This window comes from Amblyomma americanum, chromosome 1 (assembly GCF_052857255.1).
Source record: "Amblyomma americanum isolate KBUSLIRL-KWMA chromosome 1, ASM5285725v1, whole genome shotgun sequence".
NCBI lineage: Eukaryota > Metazoa > Arthropoda > Arachnida > Ixodida > Ixodidae > Amblyomma > Amblyomma americanum.
The window spans coordinates 257,013,054-257,036,653 of NC_135497.1; the positions used below are offsets into that span (position 1 = coordinate 257,013,054).

General features: G+C 45.8%; 1 protein-coding gene across 1 annotated transcript in view; it reads left to right on the forward strand.

Annotated features, from left to right (window-relative positions):
* Nucleotides 1-17,567: 17,567 nt before the first annotated feature.
* LOC144114980 (ATP-binding cassette sub-family A member 2-like) overlaps nt 17,568-23,600 on the forward strand; it is a 146,463-nt gene continuing 140,430 nt past the window's right edge. Inside the window, exons 1-2 of the mRNA XM_077649061.1 lie at nt 17,568-17,994; nt 20,258-20,351. Coding sequence (XP_077505187.1) covers nt 17,929-17,994; nt 20,258-20,351 — 160 coding nt within the window. The 5' untranslated portion in view covers nt 17,568-17,928. The remainder of the gene's footprint in view (nt 17,995-20,257; nt 20,352-23,600) is intronic.

The following is a 23,600-nucleotide window of genomic DNA, read 5'->3' on the forward strand; positions in this document are numbered from 1 at the left end:
CGGTCAGGGGGGAAACAGTGCAGCTGGGTCAAAGCGTGAAGGGGGGACAGGCAATCGTCTTGCTCGCAGCCCATTGTTGTGTAGTAGGGTTCGGCACTGCACGCACTACCGAGGCTTTCACAGTGTCTGGACAGGGCACAGAGGCAGGGGTCAAGGAGTGACCAAAACGAGGGGTGACTTCATTCAAAGCAGACAAATAGTGAAAAGTGAAGTTAGCTCTTGTTCCCAAGAGTTTAGATCACTCTCACATGTGCAGTGAACTGTCAGGTTAAGACAGAATGTGAATTTTTGGGCAGTACTACAACTCATGTGCAAGTGCCCCAATTTTGATAAAGGGCATGCTGCGACAATCTTTCTATGATTGCAGGCCACTAGATGGCAAGACGAGAAAAAAAATTATTTGCAGGAAATTTAAAGGACACTGAAGAGAAATTAAAGTTGGCTTTTATCGATAGGATACCAGGTCTGAATACTGAAAACAAACCGCTTCTAAGGCAGAGAAGAGCAAGAACTGGAATACAGGTATCGCCGTCACAGGATAATCTCGCAAGTAAAAGCGCGATGACGAAATACCCGAAAAACTCCACGGATTTATGAAGCTAACAAACGTGCAATAAGGCTACGCGTTTGGATATTGAAGTGTATAAGTTTTGTTTTTGAAACCGCTAGTACACTTCTACCACACGAGGAAGACGACAAAAAGACAACCTGGATGTTGGAAGCCAAAGAAAACCTGTGCTTGGCGGTGCAATGCGGCCAGCTAAGTTTAGGCACGTTTTGGTGGTTTCGCGTGCCCACGTGGTTTCGTTTTTGACGCACCGCGATTTACAAGTGCGGAGCAGCAAAAGAGCCCCAAGTGCTCGGACGAAGTTCATGCCGCTGCACGCACTTGCGACGAGGAAACCACCTGTGGCTAGCTAATGTTGCACAAGCCTCCGTGTTAGCAAACGAACGTGTTGGCTTCGTCAGCGTGCCTATCTGGGCTACATAACAAGCGTTACTAGGACTGTTATTACTTAATTTAGATATGTCCATACGTACCAATATCTACTCCTCAGTCGTAACGGTGGCTCGGAGGTGACAGCTGCCGCACCAGTAGCTTGGCTTGTGCGTTGTCGACGCTGCCGACTCCTCGGCGCTCGGACTATCATGCCAGACCGGCCGCCTCAGCCTTCAGATGCATCGCACGATGTGTGGGGTTGAGGTTACTAAAGTGCAGGCAGCAGTTATTTGCGAGAACTTCTTTGTCGGTATCGGGAACGGGATCCATCGTAACGCTGGCGCAAATGTAAACGAAAAAACGGTAGCGACAGCTGTTAGAGTCCTTCAATGTCCGGCCGGCGGTAGTTTTCATTTCGGCTGCTGCTAGGCTGCACCATCCGCTTGCCGGAAATCAGGGAGTCTGCGTTTAAGTCAGTTTACGCCAGTTTTCAGGTATTTCGTCATTAGAGAGTCCCGAGTTTGAGTGAGAGCGGCAGGAAAAAGTTTTTCAACTTCGAATGCAAATCTCTTAGCAATAAGTGCATCTTTCGCCGCCTTACAAGCGACAACAAAGACACGGAATGCCGAACTATGGAATTTTGCTAACAAAAAAAAAGTTGATAGTGTTGTCCTCAGTGTCCCTTTATGGGGGGTCAGCCTGCGTCATCGCCGTGTTCTCTCTTCTACATTGCGATCTGGGACAAGGGTGAGAGTGGACAAAAGAGAGTCGATAAGAACAGAGCTAAAATATGAGAATACCGTGGTACTAGAGCTTCGTGTCTACTCGCATATAGCTGTGTCACGCAGGAAGCTTATGGCCATGCCTGCTCGTTGCGAGTCAGTCTAAGGGACCAAGATGGCGTTTTTGAGCTGGTCGGTATATATAGTGAAAGCGCGGAAGAGAATAGGCCTCTGTTCACTTTGAGGCGGTAACCGCACGAGGCGCTGTTTCCTCGCGACGCGACGCATGGCGACAGCCGTCGCCTATAGACCGCTGCCACTGGTACGCGCTGCCACGAAGCGACAAGACTTTGATACAGAGCGGCGTGATAGAGGCAACGATGAAAATCCCTATCTGGTAATACATTGCATTGCTAAGGGACATTACACAGCGGCGTCAAACTACATTTCGGAGGTGCTGAGACATGTAAGAAATGAGAGACATATATGTCTAATACTCTTACCTGTTCCACTACTCCTACCTGGCTTTCAATGAACTGTTTCGATGCATGGTTGATGAAGAAGCGAGCCCTGGCGGTATTTATTCTTCGCTGAAACTGCGCTATAAACACGGACTTAGTCAAATGGATCATAAGTCACATGCCCGAAAAGTCTTCTGCTATTTGGCTAGTGTCGCAAGCCACTTCCGGGTGATGGGCGAAATTTTCAGGAAACCCAGAACCTGAGCGACGCGACGAGCGACCGCGCCTCAACGGATCCCAGCTCATCGCGCGGCGTGTCTAATTATTGCCTCACGCATTTATCGCTTTACGTGTGAATGCATGCAGGGAAAGTTGGAGACAGACGATTGTTAATTGGATCTCCAATAAATGGGGTAGGCATCTGTTGTGCAGTGAAAGTATATAATGATGGTTATTATGATATCATGATTGTCTGCTTCACTTGCGACGGACGCAGTCGAGAGCGATTCCCTTTCTAATTCTCCCAAGTAGGTCTGAAGCTCCTCACCTTTGTCGCTGTCCATAATGGCGGAAAACGGCACGAACTGGACGAGACAAAAAAAAAAGAGAAATGCTCTGACTCGCAGCTGGCGTTTTAATGGAAAGGCGTAGGCGTACGTAAAAGAAAATCCACTGAAAACTGTGCATGTCACAGCGACGTGGTAAAAAAGGTTACATAAAAAGTTGCAAATCTGAAGCAAATGGAGAAGGTTTTTTAAGTAACTTAGACAACCGGCTACCCTTTAGCTGATTCGTAACTTTTTTTTGTGCAACCTTTCGTGCCACGCGGTTGTGAAGTGCAGTTTCCGGTGGATTTCCCTGTATACGTGTATACCTATACGCCTTTCAATTAACCCTTCAGCTGCGAGTCGGCGCGTGTTGTGTCTTCCTCCTTCTTTTGTGTCGCGACCAGTTCGCGCTGTTTTCCACCATTATGAATCTGCACCAACATCTGCTTTGTTAACGCTGTTCCTGACAGGACTACGCAGTCGTCAACCGAGTCTCCAAAAGCAATGGTGCTGGAGAAAGAGCACTTGAGCGCGAGAATGTTTCAGCTGTTTCAATAATTTAATAGAAGCCGAGCTTCACGGAATTGGTAAGGAGAGGGCTGGGTGCCCGACGACCGCATTGATTGAGAAAAACATTACCGCTGCGGGATAAGAAATGTGTGCGAAAACAACGTCGGGACATTTAAAACGCCATTAGTGTTTGGATCGCCTGCAGTCAGAGAGATCATTCACGGGCATCTTCGAGTCAGGGAAGATTGATTCCAATGTGTGTTTCACGCTCTGACAAACGACAAGCGCAAGCAGCCGCGGTGGCTCGGTGGTTATGGCGCTCGGCTGCTGACCCGAAAGACGCGGGTTCAATTCCGACCGCGGCAGTCGCATTTCGTTGAAGGCGAACTGCTAGAGGCCCGTGTACTTTGCCATGTTGGTTCACATTAAAGAACTCCAGTGGTCAAAATTATCCGCAGCCCTCATAGCCTGAGTCGGTTCAGGACGTTAAATCCCATTAACCAAACCAAAGACAAACCAAACCAAATGGTTATCGCATACGTGGGAAGACCACATTGTAAAAAAATTATTGTGGGACCATGAAAAGAACGAAAAATAAAGTGCCCCTGCCCGTGCCACTAAGTTTAACGGGGCTAACCACATTGGACAGGTGCAACTCTTGACGCTGTTTATAACACGTCGTAACAAGTTACGAGAGCTGAAATTACGAATTTTCTCCGGAAAATAAGCGCTAGCCGAGAGTGTGAATTTCTGCCGACGATGATCCATCAGAAAACAGTGAAGCGACCTCGCGATGTTGGGAATTATAAATGGTTGCGGATTTCTGTGGAAAATGGGGTAATGTCGCGATTGTTTCTAGGAAGGAACACTAGTACTGCTCTGTGGTGCACAACTATATGCCTGCCAAAAAGTCTTTGACAACTGACAAAAATGGTGACCAAGGACGGGACTGTAAGGGATCACCTGGCAGCACACAGCCGACATCACCATTCCGTTCCTGGTGAAGTCCACAGGCGTTAATCTTATCACACACCCACAGTACAGCCCCGCCATGGCCCGAGCGATTATTCGCTGTTTCCGATTAAAATATTAAAACGGAGAGAGGTTCTCAAGCCTATATACTAGCTGGAGTTGCAGCACTTGAAGAAATTGTCAGAAAATATTGTTTAAAAAAATGGCTTTCAATAATGCAAAGTTGCATGAATGTCGCGGCGAGTGTTTCGGGAGTATGTAAAGGTAAAAAAGATCTCGATCTTCTTCATTTGTGTGTATCTCAGAGAGAGAGAGAGAAACAACTTTTATCCAAAAGAGGAATTTGCAGGAGCTGAGTGGTCGGTGCCCGACTCTAAAATTTTTTGCACGCTTGCTCTAAGGAGTATTTTCAAGCTGAAAAATCACGCTTCCGAAGCATGACTCACGGGATGCTTAACGCTTGCACAGCATGAGTGAAGGCAAATTTTTGCACGCTTGTTTTAGGCGTAGTGCGCTTTAGGCGCTCACGCTTGCCATCCGAGACTGGCGATCTAGCTAACACAAAACGCGAAATTTAGGGTTCTTACTTACTTGATGCGACATTCTCCTGCTCTGTAGGCCGTCAGAAATCATTTAAAAAGAAAGCTGAAATTAGGCATTTCTTGTTGTGCCGCATTTATGGGCTTGGCGGCTGCGTGTAAAATTATGATGCCCGCCATTAAATAGCGTACTACAAAAATTAACTTTCAATTTTCATCTTGCACCTATGTGCAAACAACAACAATGCGCTGGGAGAACGTAACAAAAGACAGCTAGCTTTTTTAGAAATTCGGAATGTGCTTTATATAAAGTACGCGTAGTATGCAAAAAATTAAGACATTCTTTCATTAATTCATTAATTGGCTACTCTCAATATTTTGTACTAACGCCACATAATGCGTGCTTACGCGCTGCTGAAGACCGGCAATTCGTCACTGTGGGCTTCGTTGTCTGGAACGAGTATGTCTGCACAACAACGCGTGTTCTCGCGTATATACTGAATAAGAAGCGGGTTTCTAAATACATAAAAAGTGGCCTATATCTACGCATATTTATTGTCGTCGCCTTTACAATCTTGGCATGGGCCTGAAAGTTGCAACTTAAAAAAGCCTAGGGAGCGCGAAATTTGTTAACCACCCTTTTGACGAACCCAAGCACCGGCCGTTGAAGGCAGTACAAGAGAAACTTTCATAAAGTGTCTTGCGAAAGTGCACCTAGCGAGTTATCACCTATACATTTGTAAAGAAAATTAAGCAAGGAATGCTGTCAGGCTTTACATGTAGAAGCAAAGCTGAAGAGCACAATAGGGAACACGAAGTAAAGCGAATTTTAAATTTGAGTAGGAGTTTTTTTATTGATAATGAGTTACAAAAATGCTTCCCTATATGGAAGAACAATCCGAGGGAAAAAAACAGGAACTAGAAAATAGGCTCATGGTGGATCTTTGATGCCGATTTAAAGGAGCGCGTGAACACTGGTATAAGTCAGGCCGGAATGAAGGGCGAGCACGCATATGCCTTTCCACTTCGCAGCTAGATATTCCTTTGTAACCATTTTGTGAATATATACTTCGGTAGACAATTTTGCCCTTAAACATTGATCAGACTAGTTGTTCCCTGCAGCTGCAAGTACACAGGTGAGGCGTTCTGTTTTGTTGACAGGCACTGTTCGCCTTTCATTCCGGCCTGTCTGCACGCCTCTCAAAGTGTAGCTTCGACAACAAAACCACGTAGCCTTCTTTTGCGCACATGTAATTTCGACTCTATCGGTGCATCCTACCACTGCTTGAACAAAGTCGCCGTATATGTAATGCCCTTCACGTAATATACGCACAAACAAAGCACCAAGGCCTTTTCTGTGATGTGTCGGGTTGCAAGCTGACGATTTCACGGGGCTCTTTTGCAGCATACCAGCTGCTTCATGTCGCCCCACGAAATGCGCGGGCCAACGTTGTCCGCCGGTGAAACCTGGCATATGTAAAATAAAAAAAAATTGTTACCTGATGGAGTGAACCGTTGACAAATCTTACTTAGTGAAGGAACTACGAATTTATAAAAATTACTTTATTGGCGCAGCCTCACATTGCGACCGCGGCGTTAAATATTCGTTATACGTGGCTCAGAAATGAGTATACTGTTGGCAGATGAACAGGTTTAGAATTGTGATAAACGATTTTACTCACCGTTGAAATTCGGGAAGTTTATGCGAGCCTTGGTTGCAGGTATGTGTCGATGCCAGCGTACCGTGCACGTTCCTGCTGGGGATGCCAGTTTCGCCGCTGTTTCGTTTAATGGCTCATCATCCAGCTGTCCCTTGCAGAATCCCTTCTTGGCCCCGAGCGCATTAGCTTATGTGTAATGAGTTCCATTTGACAGGACTCTTTCATTAAATTTAGTAATCTGCGAAGAGAGCGCTTAGCTCTGTTATTAAGAAGAAATATCATTGAAAAAGATGGCGAAATGCAGACGTATGGAAACTTACCGTCAAAAGCCATGGTGGTTGTTCCCAGTAATCCTGACTCGCCGAGGACTCTCGAATCTGTTGGTTGCATTTTGCAGCAGGTGGTGCAGACCGGTGTGAAGAAAAAAAATCACTACAGCATAAGCTTGTGCCTTTTCAATAAATTTTGTTATCAATGGCTATGATCGCATGCTTTCGTCTTTTACAGTTGCGCACAATACATAGTTGTTTGGTACGCTCCACGTAAGTGAGTATATCGTTGATTTGTTCAACTTGCAACGAATTTAGTCACTGCAAAGAACAGAAGATCCTACGTCTATTTCTAAGGCACAGAGTTGAATTGCTTTAGGACACAATCCCTCACATGATTACAACAAGAAGTTGAGCAGCAAACTTGTTACTGAGCAGAAATTACGGTATGTTAGCACCGTAAATTCCAAGCTGACGCTACGTACCCAACCGATTGCGAGGAGTCGTTCCCGCTTTTTTTTTTAGCCTCTGCTCTGTTGCAGATGCGAGGCGTTCGCTTCGTGCACGAAGTTTGTGTGGTGGTTAGAAATGTCTTCTTTCCAGGCTAACGTGTTCTGGCCTGTTACCGTATGGTCCTAGGATGGGAGTGGGGTAGGGATGGGGATCTGTCCGGTTTGTACACATATTTTCCGACTAGGACTTCGTTTAGAAGAGCGAGTTGGCGGGCTAGTTGGTTCTTTTTCATGGTGAGGGAACAGCGCAGGGACGAGACACAAGGAACATTGAAAGACACACACGGGCGCAGACTATCAACTTCGTGTCCAAGTGTCCATGTTATTCTGTGTGAGTGGGAAAGAGTACTTACTAGTGTGCTCGCCCTTGCGTAAGGTCTTGCACCAACGTATTCCCTGCAGGCTTGTTGGAAGTCCGTCACTATATACGTGCGATGACACCCCCCGTTGGTGTCAAGTTCTGATGGTGACATCTTTGGTACTAGGCGCGAACACACAGAACACAAGGAAGGGAACGGGACAAAGCGCCCGTTCCCGTTCCCTTCCTTGTGTTCTGTGTGTGTTCGCGCCTAGTACCAATGATGAATTGTGAACAACTCGCCCAAGAAGACGTTCTTTTAACCTGATGGTGACGACTATCGCCAGTGATTCCGCTTCGGCAGGATCCTTGGCATAGATCAAAGCCAGATAATTGGCCTCTTCTGATTGTCGACCGCAACTGTTGTGAACTTGCCTAGCTCGGCATAAGCCCTGATGTCCACGCAGACCCCTTCCGGCACTTTACATAGTCTTTTGCCAGTGCTTGGACTCTGGCTTTCCTCCTGCCCTTCTGCTGCTCGTGGTGCATGTGTCCGGGTATCGGGTTTTAATGGATCTTCTCTCTTGCGGCTGTCGGGATTTGGGACTTGCTCTCACTAGTCCTTAGCGCCTGCCATAGCCCCAGTCTCGGCAGGATTTCCCCACCTGCTTGCGTTAATTGTTGTTAGGCGTTGTTTTTGAATCTCCAGAACCGCCTCTCTGAGCTCCTCGAAGGTGTCGTGTACCCCGAGTGCCCAACAATGTTTCATTGATACTGTTGGAGAAAGGTTTAGGGCCGTTTTATAGGCTCCCCTGGGTTACAGCCTCCCTATAGTATCAATGGCCCTTCTATAAACTGTTCTAGTCTCTTGATAGGGGAACACGTAGGTTATCCTGCTTACGACTAGGTCTTGGACTAGGCGGAGGATGTCTTCTTCCCTCATCCCTTTCCGATGCCAGGTTACTCTTCTAATCATTCTTGAAATTTGGTTGACTGTGGTTTTAAAAGCCTTGATCATATATTCCGTTCTCAGATTTCTTTCTAACCACAGCCCCAAAACTGCGATCATTTCTTTTTCTTGATTTTTCTGGTCTCCCAGGTTAATTCAATGTCACCCGGGGACTTGTAATTTTTCCTGTATAGCGTGAGAAGTTCGGATTTCTCTGGGGAGCATTGGAGACCGCTGCCTTCGGCGAATTCCTCAACCTGGTCTATAGCTTCCTGCAGAGCTTCTTCCTTCTGCGTCAAGGATCCTTGCGTTGCCCACATGGTGACGTCATCCGCGTAGAAGGCGAAGCCGATATCCTCAGTTTTCTGGCTAAGTTTAGCGTTGCTATGTCAAATAGCCAGAGAGACAACGGAGTCCTGTGGTCTGCCTTTGTTGATTCTGAGTACCGTGGTGGCTTTGAGCTGTGTCAGCCACGGTTAAGCGAGGAGAAACTATTTATCCCCCAGTTAAAAACCCCACATCTAACAGCCCACGTGGGGCCTGCTCTTGGAACATTGGATGACTTTGTTCGGTTCAAGGAACGATCTTTGCCCGGACTTGGCAAGTGCTAGGCCTAGTGTAAATTTTGATCGCTAGGAACTTCGGCATGCTTTCTCGAGTGCGAGGTGTTTTGCGCTGCAGCATGTTAGAACTTTTCGACATGAGCCGCACGTTTTTCGTCAAGTTTTTCCTGGAGTTTTTTCAGCACGAGAACCACTTTGCCCGCATCGAGGGAGCGCGAGGCCTAGCACCCGCGGAGTTGCCGAGCCATAAGCAAGTGAGTACGGAAGCCGCATGGGTGGTCCAAGATTTCTGTATATATTTTCTCTACTGTCCCTTTTTCGACTCTGGGAGTCGCAGCTTCGGGAGCCGGGTGGCCTGGGGCCACGGGTGCCGCTACGAGCTCGCTGGCATTGCAGCTCGGCACCGGGCGCTCCGACACCATCCGATACGGTGGGCGCCGACCGCTCAGAAGCTGCTTCGTATAGTGAGCGAGGTAGAACCACCCCACAGAGCTGATGTCTCCTCGCGGCTGCGCGCACGTAACCCTTGCCGGATCTTTGTTCACGGTCGCTGTCGGAGTGGTAGTCAGGCCTAAGATTTTCGGAGTTGCTTGCACCACGTCAGAAGAGAGACGACAACCGGTCCGTAGTGTTGGGAGGGGCGCACTTTGCTGCTCACTCGTTTTTGTTACCTCGCGCGAAATGAACAGTCTCGTTCAACTCAAGAAAGCGGTTTGTTCGCTCGAACTTTGCGTTTGCACAGCCACCTGACACGTTTTGCTAGCGAGTTAAGCATTGTGCCACGAGGCCCTTGCGGACGCCGTTTCCCCTCCCGTGACCTACGTTAAAGGCACGCCGAGAGCGTTTCGGCAATTTTGCAGATCCGGTGGAGCCACCCAGGCTTGCTGTCTGGTGCACATCGTCTCGCTGCCGCTTGCTGCGATGGAGCGGCCTGCATCCGTTTCGCCGCATCCATCCGGGACAGCCGTGGCGAGAACAGAGAGCGTTCACCTCCGACTGCTGTTCTGGCGACTACTGCAGAATCCTGGCCTGCAGTTTTCTTCCGGCCTTCTCTTCACGGGCCTGCGGAGACGTTCACGCCGCCTTTGGAAAACCGCGGAAGTCTTCGTGGACGCTGTCGGCGAGACCTCCGCTGCAAGACCTGCCTCAAGTGCATGAAGACCAGGAGACTCCTCCATAGGATGTACTTTCAGGCGCGAGGGTCTATTTAAGGTTGGGGGGGGGGGGGGGGGACTGCCCTGCAGCCTCCCTTTGTTTGCTTTCCCGCGGTGCACACTCCCACGGCTTCGCCTCAGGAGGGGCGCGCCACGTGACTCTCCCTGGTTAGTTACCTTAACTAACAAGTAGTGTTGTAGCCGTTACCGAAAAATGTAACTAAATACGTTACTTGTTACCCTAAAAAAAAGGAACGCGTTACCGCCCCATGTTACCTACAAAAAAGGTAACGAGTTAACGTCACGGTAAAAAAAGTACCCCACGTTACTTTGCCGTTACTTCATGGCCATAAATTTTTGATTAGTGCGTCTTCGCTTTAATAACTCAAGATAATTTTATAAAGCTCACATTTCACATAAAACTTCTAGCCCAAACAACGATTTCACACGAAATCTTGATTTAACGAGAATACTTTGCACAAATGTGCAGGAATTTAGCAATGTTATAGTGGTCTACAGTTGCCTGTAGAGTTAACATGTGACTTCGAACTCTGTGGCACATGGTGAAGCCATTTTCTGAACGTGACATTAAACACAAAATAACACTTTAACATCAATTCTAACTTCCCAAAGAAAACATCGCTGAACTCTCAAGAAGTTTACCGTAATTCTAAAAAATGTTATGTTCCAAAATGCTCGGCATGCTTCCACTCTTTAGAAAGTTGTGTGTGTGAGTGGTTTGGGAAGGGGAGGTAGGTGAAGGAAAGTGTGTTAATGCGTGTGCGTGCACGTGTTTCCTGCTTTATGGCTATTTATAGAGGAGAACTGCCTTTTTTAAATTGGGTGCATCGTCAAGGGCAGGTGTTTTCTGGCATGCATGCGAGCCGCAACAAGGGTCGTCGAGAGCACCAGTACATTTTTATTATTTGCAACATCACTTTAGGTGCTCCGCACATTTTTTTTTTCTAAAAAAGTGGCGGAGTGGGGGACAATTGAAACAAAAAGTGACGCCTAACGTTGCGGAAAAATGTTAGCATAAGAACGTTACCCGTTACAGTTCCGAAATGGTAACGAGTACATTACTAAGTTACCGAAAAAAGAAACGTGTTACCGGTAACGCCGTTCCTTGTAACGCGTTACCGCCAACACGGCTAACAAGGGAGGGCGCCACGGACGGCGTAATTGCTGCATGCCCGGGAGAGCGCAGTCTCTTCGGCTGGGATCGCGGCTCCGCTCTTCGCCAGCGGGGCGAGGAAGCGGCGGGAAGACTGGCTCCCGTATCTCGTTCCGTCCGGCCTCGGGAGTATCTCTTGCCCTAGCGTGGGCGAACATTCGTTCGTAACCTTGCTGGTGAATCAAACGATCTCAATTCCTTAGCGGATTTCGTTTCTAGCTGGCGTTGTTGTTGTTGTAGCAATGAATGCTTGTTTGTGTCAGCCAGTGTGTCGTTCCTTTGTTCCCTCGGAGCAAGGCCCGCCGTGATCGGCGTGCGCTCGGTAGCGTACGCGATCACGGGGTGGGGTCCAGGTGGCTTTGAACTGTGTCAGCCGCGGTTAAGCGGGGAGAAACTATTTATCCCCCAATTAAAAACCCCACAACTTGGATTACTCCTTCATAGAGCTTTCCCAGGCAAGAAGTGGGGGGGATGGGACGGAGACTTCCATAGTCCGTGGCTTTTTAACCTTCGGTATAGTGATGATGTCAGCGTGTTTCCAAGCTGTCGGAACCAAGCACTTTCCCCACAATTCATCGTTGATGTACTGGTCAGAGCCTACAGGTGGTCCGTGCTTAGGTTCCTGGTTATGGTGTTGGTAATCTTGTCTCCTCCCGGGGCAGTGTTTCTTGCTGATATACGGGCTGCAGCATAGACCTCTGCCACTGTTACTGGGGGGAGTCGAGGGATGGATCTGGTTGGCTCTCATGTGGAATCTGGCAAGCCAGGGATGGATGTATGTCTTGTGCATGACTGTGATTAAGTCTGCGTACGTGCTTGGGCATTTGTGGGCTGTGGAATGTAGGGTTCTGCTTGTGGCCGATTCGGCTTTGGGTCTATCAGGTATCTTAATATCGACCATGATTTGCCCGTGCTTGAGTGCCTTTCAGCGAGTTACAGAAATCTACGCAGTTTTGCTTGCTGAGCTTTTTATACTCCTGAGCTTCTGCCGTAACCTCCACTATTTTTAATTTTAATTTTCTATTTAACCTTTGCCTTTTCCATCGTTTCATTAAATGAGACCTTTTCGGACTTCCCATAAATGTAGATGTCTGGCCACTTCTGGCGCTTTCGTCGTTGTTTAGATGGTTTGGGTCGTTTTTGCATGGAGATATTTTATGTTTTCAACCCAATCTTCAATTGTTGTGATGCCGCCTTCTAGCGGTCTAATATTCTAGCATTTATCTCAGTCCCTAATTTTGGTAGAGCCGATATTCCGCTTCGTGCGACCTGCAGTTACGGATAAGCTAGTGAATTTAGGGATCGCTGTCCAGGGTTTCATCCAGGTTGGTCCGGTGCAGTGTCTTGTTTTTGGTGAAAGCTAGGTCTGGGTGGGTGTCTCTGCTAGCACTTTTCCCTGATCTAGTGGGGGACATGGTGTCCGTCCTTAGGCAGATGTCTAGGTGTTCAGCCGCTTCCAACAAGTTGGTTCCCTTCGGGGTGTCCTCGTAGTAGCCCCATGCCGTGGATACAGCGTTTAAGTCCCCCAGGAGTTTCTCTTCCGCCGTACGTGCGCAATGAAATAAAAGTGGCTCGAAATCTTCTTGCGTGTTGCTCGGAGGACTGTAGAAGTTTAGGATAATTGCGCTTTGCTTCCTTCTTTTTTGCGAGATGATCTTGGCGAGGACCTGATTTCTCACGGAAGGGGATGTCATGTGGTATGGCTGTTAGTGTCGATGCCACAATTAAGTGTAGTTATTCAAGGTGCCGTGTCGTGGTGTATGTGAGGTATCCCTTGGCGTATTGTGCACATCCCGTTTCTTGGAGGCAGAGGGCGTATATATATATATATATATATATATATATATATATATATATATATATATATATATATATATATATATATATATATATATATATATATATATATATATATATATATATATATATATATATATAAGTACAGCATTACAACAAACGCGACTGTCGTTTCAAAGGTTTATTGTGCCAACAGTTCGGGAATGGTATTCCCTTCGTCAGGACAGGTTTACAATGAATATATATATATATATATATATATATATATATATATATATATATATATATATATATATATATATATATATATAATTTTCAATAAACATCTGCAGGAAGCTGCTCTTCCGCTTGAAGAAGCGAGAGTTCCACTGCCAGATTTCTAGTGTTCTGGTTGCCGATTTGAGGAGGTGGCCATCAGCGTAGCTCATCACTGATTCGCAGCCGCTGTGATCTGTCTTGTCAGCGGACCTTCGGTGTGTTTTTGGGCAGGGATTGCCAGTGCTTCCTGTGCGTTCTCGCACCCCTTGAGTTATTATTTAGAATATAATTCTTCTTTCACTGCCGCAAATTGAGCCAGTGTGGCTGTATATATGTTGGGCTTGGTGTTGTTGGATTAGTTGTTGTGTCAGGTCCTGTTGCAGGCTGTATCAGCAAAGGTGAACTAGGATTTTTTTATATAGGCTTTTTGAAGTATAAAGATGTTGCCTCCGGCCAGCATTGTAATACCAGTTTTGGCGGACATCAGAAAACTGATGGATCCTAATCTAATAGTTAACATTTTAATCATTCCAGTTAGGCGCCTGGTTGCAATCAGAGGTTTGCAGCTGGCCGTTAGTGATAGCCGTATCACTTTTTAGAATTTGTAAAATGCGATTACCTTTCTGCTCTATGGCACAAATAGTTTTGGTCCTCGCCCGCACCTTGCAAACATCGCACGTCTTTGGCGCGCTCTCAACGCCAACTGATTACCATGTGGCCTTCGCTGCCCCGCGCGTGCTGCTCGCTCGATGCTCCGGAGCAGACGGGAAAGGGAAGGTTATATGACAGGTTTTCGAAATTATAAAAATCATATGGTTATTAACCCGTCGCTCTCGTCTACTGAGCCGGAGTACCAGGGTTCGAACCCGACCGCGGCGGCTGCGTTTTTATGGAGGCAAAACGCTAAGGCGCCCGTGTGCTGTGCGATGTCAGTGCACGTTAAAGATCCCCATGTGGTCAAAATTATCCCGGAGCCCTCCACTACGGCACCTCTTTCTTCCCTTCTTTCACTCCTTCCTTTAGACCTTCCCTTGCGGTGCGGTTCGGGTGTCCACCGAGGTATGTGAGACAGTTACTGCGCCATTTCCTTTCCTCAAAACCAATTTTCATCTTCATATGGTTACTACTAATGGCCAGCTACAAATCTGTAATTGCAACCAGGCGCCTAACGGTAATAACTAAAAAGCTAATTATTAGAAATTAGTTGACCAGCTTACTAACTAGTGACCATGTTGGTTCCATTAACGTTGCTAGTGACCGACTACCGGCGTGATGAAAAACAAAACGGAGCTCGAATAATCTGCAGGCGATTACTTTCAGCTGAATTTACCGCGAGACTGAGGAGTGGGGAAGACTTGGCCCTCTTAATTGTTATAGGCGTTTCCGTAAATTGCAGCTTAGCTGTAGAACTGCGAGTTGCGATTACTCTCTCTGGTGATCGGTCGTTTGACTTTCTTTTTCTCTCGTTTTTACTCTTTTGCACTTTTTTACTCGCCACTGTATGTGTACAGTCAAGGTGAACAGCCACTGTATCTGTACTATCATGAGCAATATGAGCAGTAACACGGAAGCGCGTGCGCGATAGCCTCGAACCAAGGGCGCCTCGAACCCTACTTGTAGCGATACGTGGCGGCCACTTTCAGAAGCAGAGTGGAAAGGGGGTGCGTTCTTCCATTTCTCAGAAGCAGGCTACGCAGCAGAACCCTTTCCCCGATGTTGTGAAAAGCGGCCGCCATGCATCGCCACAAGGAGGGTTCGAGGTGGCTTGAGGCTATCTTCCACGCGGTCCTGTGTTCCTGCTCATATTGCTCATGACAGTACAGTCAAGAATTCACCCTGCTGCTGCTCGAACAGGAAGACATGCTAGAAGCTGCGTTCTCACACCACATTTCACGGCACGGCGCAGATCACGTTTTGGGTGACGCGAAGCCCTCACCTAAAACAAATCAAACCGTGTAGCTGGTCCCGCTCCGTGGCAGGCCTCTCGAGAAACGACTTTAGGGTATGATTCCATCTTTGGGCCAGCGCGAACTTTGGGACGCACGAACGTAGAGAGACAAATTGAAACACGGAATACCTAGGGTGACATCGCAGGTGGCTGGCAGGTGCCTCCGCGAAATGGGATTAACCTCGACGTCACGACAGTCGGTTGGCTTTGACTGGAGGGCCTCCTTTGGGCAATGTTGGCCGCTTCGTTCTTTAGTTTTATCTGACTCTAGCCCAACTGTCAGTGCTTCCGAGCGGTGAAATGATGCGATACACAGATGGAAAGAAACGACGACGTTACTGGCACGCCGCTTGCGGAACAAATGTTGAAATATTTGCGGATAATGGGCTGGGCACAAGGCCTCGCAGGCCGCATATGTTCCAGACCTCCGATCTGCGTTGCTACGGCGAGGCAACTGCCGACAGAATAGCGCAATGCTGATCCCAACCACTTGCAAGAAGAATAAATCGAATCCTGGATAGGCCGTTGAAGGATGATCTGCCCTTACTTCTTATTTCATCGTAGCGCACACTTTCTTCGGTGACTGCATGGTCGATTTCCACAAGCCTTAAGCCCAGGATGCGACTGAATATTCATCTAGAGCGCATTTCGTAGAAGACGACACATTGGTAGAATTTCAGAGGAGGAAGAACAGATTCGCTCGTGAGCGCTGCGGTTTTCACGGGTGTCACGTGCCGCGCTGTGATCGAAGAGACAGACGAAGGGTCGCGGCTAACAGGGCACATCGGAGGCGAGCGTGGGCACCCGACGAGCATCCAACCGTCAGAGTGAGCCATGTGGTCCTGCCTGTGCCCGCTCTTTCGTCGTCCAAGCCGAGCGAGCGTCCAGCGTCCGGCGGTGGCCGCAAGCCCCCCTCCGCCGACCACAGGCGAGTCCGACAGAAGTGGTTCGTTCGTGCTTACAGGGTTTTCCCATGATGTGAACCGGAGGACTGTCATCTTCGCACCCCCGGTGCCCGCTCTGGCACACTGCTCACTCTGTGGACTGGTACCGCCCAGGCTTTACACTAGCGAATCTTGTAAGCACAGGTTCTGCTCGCTCTGCGTAGACCATGCGCAGCCCGAATGCCCATTTGACGGCTTGGAGTGGAGCCGCAAAGCGGCGGACTCAACGACCTTAGAGCTGGTCTCGAAGGCTGCGGTGTTTTGCTGGAACCGCACCGAGGGATGCACTTACGTCGGCTGTTTATTGGACATGGCCCACCACTACCAGAAGTGTCCGTACTACAGTACGCAGTGCAGCCTGTGCGGCCAGAGGGTCCGAATGAAAGACTTGCCCGCGCACGTCAAGTGTTTCTGCCCTTGCTCTCAGCGGCTCTGCGCGAAGAGAGCGTCCGCCGCCGCGACCAACAAGAACCAGCACACCGCACGCGTCATGGCACGCAGTTCCGCGACAAGCTCGTCATGCGCAACTCGACCGCAAAGGGCCGACTTTATTTGGACGATCAGACCCTATTCCAAAATCAGGCACGGAGTCCATTACTTCAGGAGCGAGCCCTTCCTTTCTAGAAGGGGACACATGGTGCAGCTACTTGGTTCCATCAAAACTGATAGCACTGTGCATCTGAGAGCAGCTGTCCGGTTGCTGCCTCGATGTGAGGATCAAATTTTGGACTTGATGAAGCCTCATGGAAATGCTTCATTTTGCCTCATGAAGAACGACACAAATCCTAAGAGCACCTGTGGGACGAAACATTCTGACAAAACTGCTCACTTGGATTTTAAAAATGGTACTCCAGTGAATGCATGGAAGACAGTGGCTAATCTTGAAAAGCGTATATTTGAGAAGGAATTTGTATCTGGCGATGCTTTTATACTCAAATTCGTCGAGCCATATGACGCCAGTGTTTAATGATCGCCTAGGATTCGTGCCCTTAAAAGGAAGGTTTCGTGCTCTTGAACGTTGGCTCGCTTGCACAAGCGCCTTGCTTTATATTCGCATTTTAGTGCATTTCTCATTTTGAGTCCTTATTAATGCACTAAAACTAACATTATCAAAATGCCGTAATAAATACTGTCGTCCTGCAACGTAGCTTTGTCTTGTTGGTTTGAAAAGCGCGCCTTTTGTAGCATATGTGCTTATGGGGAAGCCTTCTGTTTTCACTTAAAAAATCATGCTTGAGTTGCACGGTTTACTCTCTCTCTCTTCGACACTGACGTTTATTTGTGAACAAAGTGGCCCTGGCTTATCGTCTTCCCGTTTTAGGATTTTGTGAGCGTTGATTGGTGCATTGCCCTCTTGCTGACACAACCACGCTTGCAGTTTATGTTGTTGTGTTGCCACCACCACTATCGCGCCCTCACACGGTGCGACACATGTCCGCGTCCGCCTCTCTACAGCAGCATTAAGGAAAGCAAATGTGTAACGTATCGTCGTGTTGGCGATCCTCGTCTATGTGGACTGAGCACTGTTAAGAGTAGTCCGTTGGGAGATACCTTGCCTGCATATTGAGATCGAAGCCGCCTGTCGCACCGCTACCCATAGAGGCGTCGGGGGCAATGTTTCCTTGACTACTCAGAACCAGCTGATTTCTCTCTCACACTCTGGTGGGGAAGCCAACTGAGAAAACTGCGCTCCCCAATGCGTCGCCAGCATGGGTTTTTGTCTACAATTGCGGCTGCTCTTATGGAAAAACTACACGCTCAAGAAAAGAAAGCCAGTGAGTGAATGTGTTCATCCGTTTAAGGTGCTTGTTCGTGCGTCCGTCTTCTCACGGTGATGAAGAAACGCTCTCGCTTCTCCGCAGATGCCCGTTAGCTTATCACTGGAGCCTCGCTAGAAACCGCTAGGGGAGAATTCTGTCTCCTTTCATTCTTTCGCGAGTCTCTGGTACTTTCAAGGGTACGTGTTTCGAAAGAAAGTAAATGCTCTCCGGGTGGGAAGTTATCCATCCCGCGGTTACTTTATCTCGTTGATGCAGTTATTGTCAAGACGCTGACATTATTACTGATTTGCCGTTTAGGTGGTGCACAAGTGCACCTGCTGTCGATAGGAAGCTTCGCGCAGTTGAGGTGCCGCATTTCGTCAAATGGCAACTGCTATCTGCGTTCGTGCTCGTGACCTGTGCTTTCTCTGCACGCATCTTTTGTCCTACTCTTAGATAACGAATGCGCTTGTGTAATGCAACATCTTTATTTTGTTCATTTGTCGTTACACTTTTACGCAATTTGTGTCGCGAAGCATGATGATATCACGTTAAAGGTAAAAACTGCGCGACGTTTTATTGTGCACTCATTCCTCCATGATTTCTAGCTATGCTTAATTGTGATGTGCAAACAAATTTTTATATAGCAGAGCTCGTAGTGACTGCTTTGGCACCCGCTCTAGCTAGGTGGAACTTAGTTTATGCTTTAATAGGCGCAGCACACTGCTCTGTGCACATATTTTATGTAAACGCTTTTTTCTTACACTTACACACCGAGAGGATTGCTTTTGTTCACAGGCTGGTCGGTTGACCGCTTATCTAGAACAGCATATTTCATGTCAAAGATGAGCGGTGAGCAGGTAGATGTTGTATGTGTAGACTTTGCGAAGGCTTTTGATAAAGTTCCGCATTCTAAACTTCTTTTTAAACTGCACAGACTAGGTACTAGTGAGGCACTGTGGATTCAGACATATCAAGAAAATCGTTATCAAGTTAGCGTGAAGTGCTGTCAGGGGTGCCGCAGGGCTCTGCTATGGGCCTACTTTTGTTTTTGTTGTATATAAATGATATTGCTGCTATTGTTGAATCGCCTGTTAAGATCAAATTTTTTGCTGATGATTGTTTAATTTATTGTCCTGTAGGTTGCCCGGAAGATCAGGTTAAAATAAACAGGTGTTTTCAGTCCTTAAACTTACGGTGCCTGAAATGGGGCATGGAAATAAACTACGAAAAATCCACGTACACACATGTAACAAGAAAGCAGAATGCTATGAAGTTTCAATATAATATCAGTAAGAATGCCTTGGATGAGGTTCAGAGTTTCAGGCACTTTGGAGCAACATTAACATATAATCTTGATTGGTGCATCCACATTGTAAATATGTATTCAAAAGCTTACCAGAAGCTTTTGTTTTCTCAGGAGAAAGCTACCTAATGCGACCAGAGAAATTAAATTTATTGCCTTCACGACGTTTATAATGCCAATTATAAAATATATGCGGATACTGTATGGAGCCCACATCAAAAGGGTTTAAAACAAACGGGAAAGGATACAACGGATTGAACCCCCTTTTTATATGTTTCTAAATATCGCCGCACTGACTCGGTCACAGAATTGTTAAATGAATGTGAGTTAGAATCAATAGGAATGAGAAGACAAAGGCACATATTGAAACTTTTTTTTTTTTCAGATAATGGCTAGGTAAATTAAAAATTAATAGGCAATACTATGTGAAATCACCTCTGAAATGTTGCCCATGAAAAAACAACATTAGAGTAATACAGCCCATGATTACATGTATCAATGTGCACCGGTATTCATTTTTTCCAGATGTGATTGAAATGTGGGATCAATTTCCAAGTGATGTTGTTGAGCAGACTGATGTTGAAAATTTTGTGTTAGGTGTGGAGACGTTTTTGTGGGAATGGGATGGAAATTTATAATTCTGTTTTTGTGAATGTATTTTTTGCAGTGAGAGTTGTGTTTCTAATTATATTTGTGTATGTTTTCTCTTCCTGTAATAACCCTCATTAGAGGGTTAACAGCATAAATAAATAACATTAAAAGCATAAATAAATAAATAAATAAATAAATAAATAAATAAATAAATAAATAATCATTTTATGCATGCACTAGATGCAGACGTTCATTTTAATCCACTGCTGCTGGCAGTTCACTGATGAAAGTTGATATTGTGGCATTTTGAAGGCATATGTGCTATTTATTGCTCATTATTAAAAAAAATGTTATACGCAAACTCTTTCGTATGTTGTGCAGCTGGTGTTGCTGTTCGAGCTAGTCATTCCACTAGTCCTGTTCTTCATCTTGATTGGAATACGGAAAAAGCAGCCAGCCTACCCTGTGGGCTCTTGTAAGTAGCGTTACTCTCATTTCATTTCGCCATGTCATTGCTATAGGCCAGCATTGAAAAATTAGAGCTCTAAGAAAAAGCTACACTATAGTGGAATTAGCATTTTATATAAGCAGTACTGGAGCCATTGGCCATTCTCACTGTTTTTGTTTTTGTCATTTCCATGGATTTTCATTTTCTTATGTTTGTCTTTCAATCTCTCAGTTCTTTTATTTTGTATGCAGGAATTGTAGTAAACATTAGCTTCATGAACAAAAAATTTTTCTGCGGTCATAACATGTGAAATATTTCTATGCTTCCTTATTTTAAATGTGAGGAATTTATAGGAGTATTCTAGTGGTGTGCATAGTAAAAACTTTGAATGCCATGGGACAAGCACAAATGTTATTCAGCGTTGTAATGGGGAAATATTGTATGACTAGAGATAACTATCCCAGAACTTCTCAGTTTATTGCATGCGTATTTGAGATTTTTTGGATGTTCATCTTCTGGTTATCATTCCTGCACTGATGCAGATTTACCAGCAGTGTTCAATGCTTTGCAGTATGTGCACTATTGGAACTGTTGTAAGAGTACTGGAGGGTTACAAAGGCAGCCTTTGTGGCTGCCCCTTATTATTTGAGGATTTCTATTAGGGCTACCTTGCATGCAAAGTTGTCACCGAGACATTAAGGCATTTCTTAATCACCTGTGTATTGGCAGCAACAGCACATTATCCAGAACTGAGGGCTCAAAGCTACAGCTGTTAATAATTGATTATGAGGAAAGGGAAGGCACAGTAAATGTGTAACTCTCACTGGACACGTGAGCCATGCCATGAGGGAATAAGGGATAAAGAAGGGAGGGAAAGATGGAGAGAAATGCCATAGTAGAGGGATCCCGGTTAATTTTTACCACCTGGGGTGCTTTAATGTGCACTCCTATGATACTACGCATGGCTATCTTGTACATATAACCTAATTCGAAACATGGCTGCTGCAGCTGGGATTTCATCCCGCATCAAATCCTAGCTGCAGCGCCCACATTTAGTGGAGGGAAAATGTTGGCTTCAGAAGACTATTTTCTTTTTTACTTTTGAAGTAATATTGCCTGCAGCTTATAATGACTTGTTCTCCTGAAGTAATTGCATCATTTCGAGGTGTAATGATTCTGATGAAGTCTGTGGCACTGCACCTGTAATTTCCAATATTGTGGCTAATTCCTTCACAAAACAGTGTTTCATGCTGCTCAAGGATGCCAAAGATCTCAGTATGCCATTAGTGTGCTTGCCTAGATAGTGCCAGTCATGGGCGTGAAGAGACAGCACATAGAAATATATAGCGTGAGAGGCACATTTTGGAAACCAGAGGTGGCAGCACCGGGAAAGACTGCATGGAATTGAATTTTAAGGTCTCATCTCTGATCACGGAGCACAAGCACATCTTGTATGTGTGCCATGCTGTCATTGTGTAGTGCAATGGATTTGAATCTCAGATTTATCATTGAGCACTTCAGAGAACTTGTTGCTGCGCTAGTTCCTGTTGTTTCATAATTTATAAACAACCGCAAAAATGAAGACAGTGAACACATTGGAACTTGACTTGCACTTCTTGCCTTTGTGTCTTCTATCTAGGGGTTAACATTTTTGGTTTAAACCAAATACACCAATAAAAGTATGCCGAATTCATTTTTTGAAAATCGGTTTTGACTGAAAAAAAGGTCAGCATTTTTGATGCATGGCATTACTAGCTGGCTAATCAGTACCAGTTAGAGTTGGTCACAGGAGAAAATTAAAAAAGCGTTGGAACCAGGAATGATGTGATGCAGTATCTTTGAAATTTAGTACCGTGTTTATGAGTTGTGAGTCATTTATCCACGGACTCAGCCAAGCTGTTGCAGATTGGGAGGCTCCACATGCTAGCTAAACTCTGGGCTAGCATAGTGCAGTCTGCTCAGACTTATTGTCGGCTTAGGGCCATTGCTTGGTTAAATAGGTTTTTCCACTACATGTAAGGACACTTAAGAACTTTTGGAACCGTAATGAGCCACCTTAAACATGAAACCATGCATAAATGGCATGACAGGGTCACGTTCTGGCTTCCACAACGGTTAAGCAGCAGTTCCATCGTTGCCTTATTATGCTGAACATATGATGCGTGGTCCTTTCATTTAGTGCTTGGTGCAGCCTGGACATGACAACCGAGTTTTTAGAACTTAGCTTGCTCTTATGTTGTTCTCTCACAGCCCGATCATTTAACTTCGGCATTTTTACTTTTAGTTCTGACTGTACAACCTTTCTTTTCAATGTCAGCTCTTATAGCTACTATTTGTGTGCTAAATATTGGTACTTGAGATGCTGGTTCCAAAAAAAGGGACCACGGTAATCTCTGTGTCACTTTTCACCTCAGAGGGACAATGTATTTCACAAAAAAAAAGAGCCGACAATTTGCACATAGAAAATATTTTCCGAAAAAACTCTGAAGTTGTGTTCTTAACCATCAAGAAAAGTAGACCAAATTTTCTAAAAATAAAAAAGAACTCTATGTCCAACCTCTACCTATATCCATGTGTATGTTTGTCCATATACATGGACGTGTTATTACTTTCTAATTGTTTCATAGCAAGAGCTGTTACTGGGTCCCCACCCCGAATAGTTGTGTAACTGAAGCTTATTGTAGTAGTTCTAGTTCTTGTAGAAATTAATCTGCAAGCCAAGGTAAAGCAAGCCAAAAGCCAAGCCAAGAAAGTGAAAAAGAGTAAGACATAAGGCAAGCCAGTGAGAGAGCAAGATGTTTTTTCATCTTGCTCTCTCACTGGTGTAATGTTTGTTTTTTGTGAGACCAATGAATGTCATAATGTGTATCTGGCAAGTTTTCAGAAAATGGGAAGTTTAGCAAGATTTCTGTCATAAAAAAGTGGCTAGCCAGTTAGTGTGAAATTATACTGGGTGTTTCAGTGAACACTTTAAAAAATTTTCAAAAATAGGCTTTTTTGGGGTAAATATATGGCACCTGAAATGTGGTGAATCATCGTAAGTAGTAAGCTGGTTAACTAATTTTTAAAAATTAACATTTTAGTTATTAGAGTTAGGTGCCTAGTTGCAATTCGAGATTTGTAGCCGGTCGGTCATTAGTAATAGCCTTATCAGTTTTTAGAATTTTGAAAATGCGATGCTGTGGCTCCACAAAATTTGAAATTGAAATTGAAGATTGGTTTTTGGGGAAAGAGAATGGCGCAGTATCTGTCTGACATATTGGCAGACAGTGCTGT